The sequence below is a fragment of the Penaeus monodon genome, chromosome 15 (genome assembly GCF_015228065.2).
Source record: "Penaeus monodon isolate SGIC_2016 chromosome 15, NSTDA_Pmon_1, whole genome shotgun sequence".
In the NCBI taxonomy this organism is placed as follows: domain Eukaryota; kingdom Metazoa; phylum Arthropoda; class Malacostraca; order Decapoda; family Penaeidae; genus Penaeus; species Penaeus monodon.
In genome coordinates this window covers 24,217,199-24,218,958 of record NC_051400.1, presented here as the reverse complement: position 1 = coordinate 24,218,958, position 1,760 = coordinate 24,217,199, and the positions used below count along the sequence as shown (strand labels likewise).

General features: G+C 50.0%; 1 protein-coding gene across 1 annotated transcript in view; it reads right to left on the bottom strand.

Annotated features, from left to right (window-relative positions):
• Nucleotides 1-1,760, bottom strand: part of LOC119581828 — a gene marked incomplete in the record, with an annotated part of 163,301 nt that overhangs the window by 53,560 nt on the left and 107,981 nt on the right. The window contains 2 exon segments of the mRNA XM_037929963.1: nt 1-265; nt 662-742. Coding sequence (XP_037785891.1) covers nt 1-265; nt 662-742 — 346 coding nt within the window.

The window sequence follows — 1,760 nt, the reverse complement described above, 5'->3', positions numbered from 1 at the left end:
CTAACTCCTTCGCTGTCTCTTCCAACTCCTGTAGCTGCAACTCAATCTGCTGCCTCTGCTGCTCAATCAGCTCCCTCTGCTGCTCCACCTCCTGAGAGAGCGCCTCTACTTGTGCTGCCATCTCCGGTGTTGCCCCTTCTTCCTGCGCTGCACGTGTCCTCTGGCAAGTATCATCAGCCCCTACATCAGGAGATCCTCTGCTGGCATTGTGGTTGCTCTTGACGCTGTTGTTGTTGACGGGGCCGGTGGCGCTGGCGCATGATTCCTGCAACGACATACGTTATTAGGCCACTTTCATGGACATGGAATTCTGGAAAAGCTTTATGGTTCCTTGACAGAAGAGGTTGAATTACCTATATATTCTAGTGTAAAGTGAAGATATATGCACATTATCATCACAGGCGCACAATTAAATTACCATTTTTTCTTATTAATAGCTTTATGCACCTGGTGCATGAGGAGAGAAGTTAATAGTTTGGTGTAATTAATTTTGAACGGACCCATTTTTCCCAAAAATTGAGACATCTTTAAAGCTAACGCAAGAATGAAATTTGACCAAACTAGAGACGGCTGCTGATGATCAAACGGCATCTAATCGGAAAAGATGAGAAGAGGGCGCCCCGGGCAGCAGGGTAATCTTGTGGCATTTCAGAATCCTCACCTTCTCGCGGGTTCGGCCATCCTTGGTGGTGGCTGCCTCCTTCTGTCGTTTGCTGCTCACCCCAGAGCCTCCGCCGCGAGTCTGTGGGAGGAAATGTGTTTTAGTAAATGGCTTCTGTGTTGGAAGTACTTCCCCTTATCTTACATTAGTTTAACTCGGTGCTAATACTAGAACTGAAGGCAGCTATGCAAGCGTTTCCATTTGCGTAACTGCCTTCGGCACACACTTCCGTCGTCGCCAGGGTCCGTTGGAGGGAGGGTACTAATAATCCTTTATCTGGGACACTAGCCCTAAGGCGGAGGTAAATCTCACTCCAAGACTATAATAAAGGGATTAACTGGGTTAGGCCTACGGCCCTAAAAAGAATGAGTCGATGAGGACGCGGTCGTTACCACGAGGAGCAGTGTTGGGAGGATTGCCCGGGGCGCTTCGCTCCGCGTGCCGCCCGCCTTTTACGAGGGCGTGATGAAGCGGTCACGACTCTCTTGTGCCGGAGATGATCCTCGCTATTAATCGCTTTACAGGTGACACCTCATTTAATCATGGCTCACGGAGATCGCCCGCGCCGTGGACGCGTCTTTCATAAGCCTACGCAATTCCGTTGTAGCATGGACGGACACGGCGGATGGAGTTCCACGCCAGCAGGTAACAGAGAGGCTATAAAATCCCCTATTTTCACACCTTGCTGGCCATCAGCGGCGCGGACAGCCGAGGGACCACTTCACCTCGCTGGGACACGTGAAAAGCGGGATGCGGATTCGAAGGCACCGGCCAGCTTCGTGCAGCAGAGATCACCCAATCCAGAGATTGCCATGCATGACGGCGGATCGTGACGCAACCCAGGGATTTGTGCGTCAAGGATTTTATTCACTCTTGCGTCCTGCTGAAGGAGAAGCTTCACCGGCAGATAACTGCTCATTATTCAAACTTACGAATATCTAAAATAAAAAATTTAAGGCAAAATAAAGTATAAAAAACTACGTGGGGACCGGTTGTTACACTTCATTCAACACCCTCGTTCGACGTCACACCTCGTGCCCCTCCTACCCTGGCCTGTGATGCAGTTGGAGTGGAAGCACAATAATAAGCACTTTATACC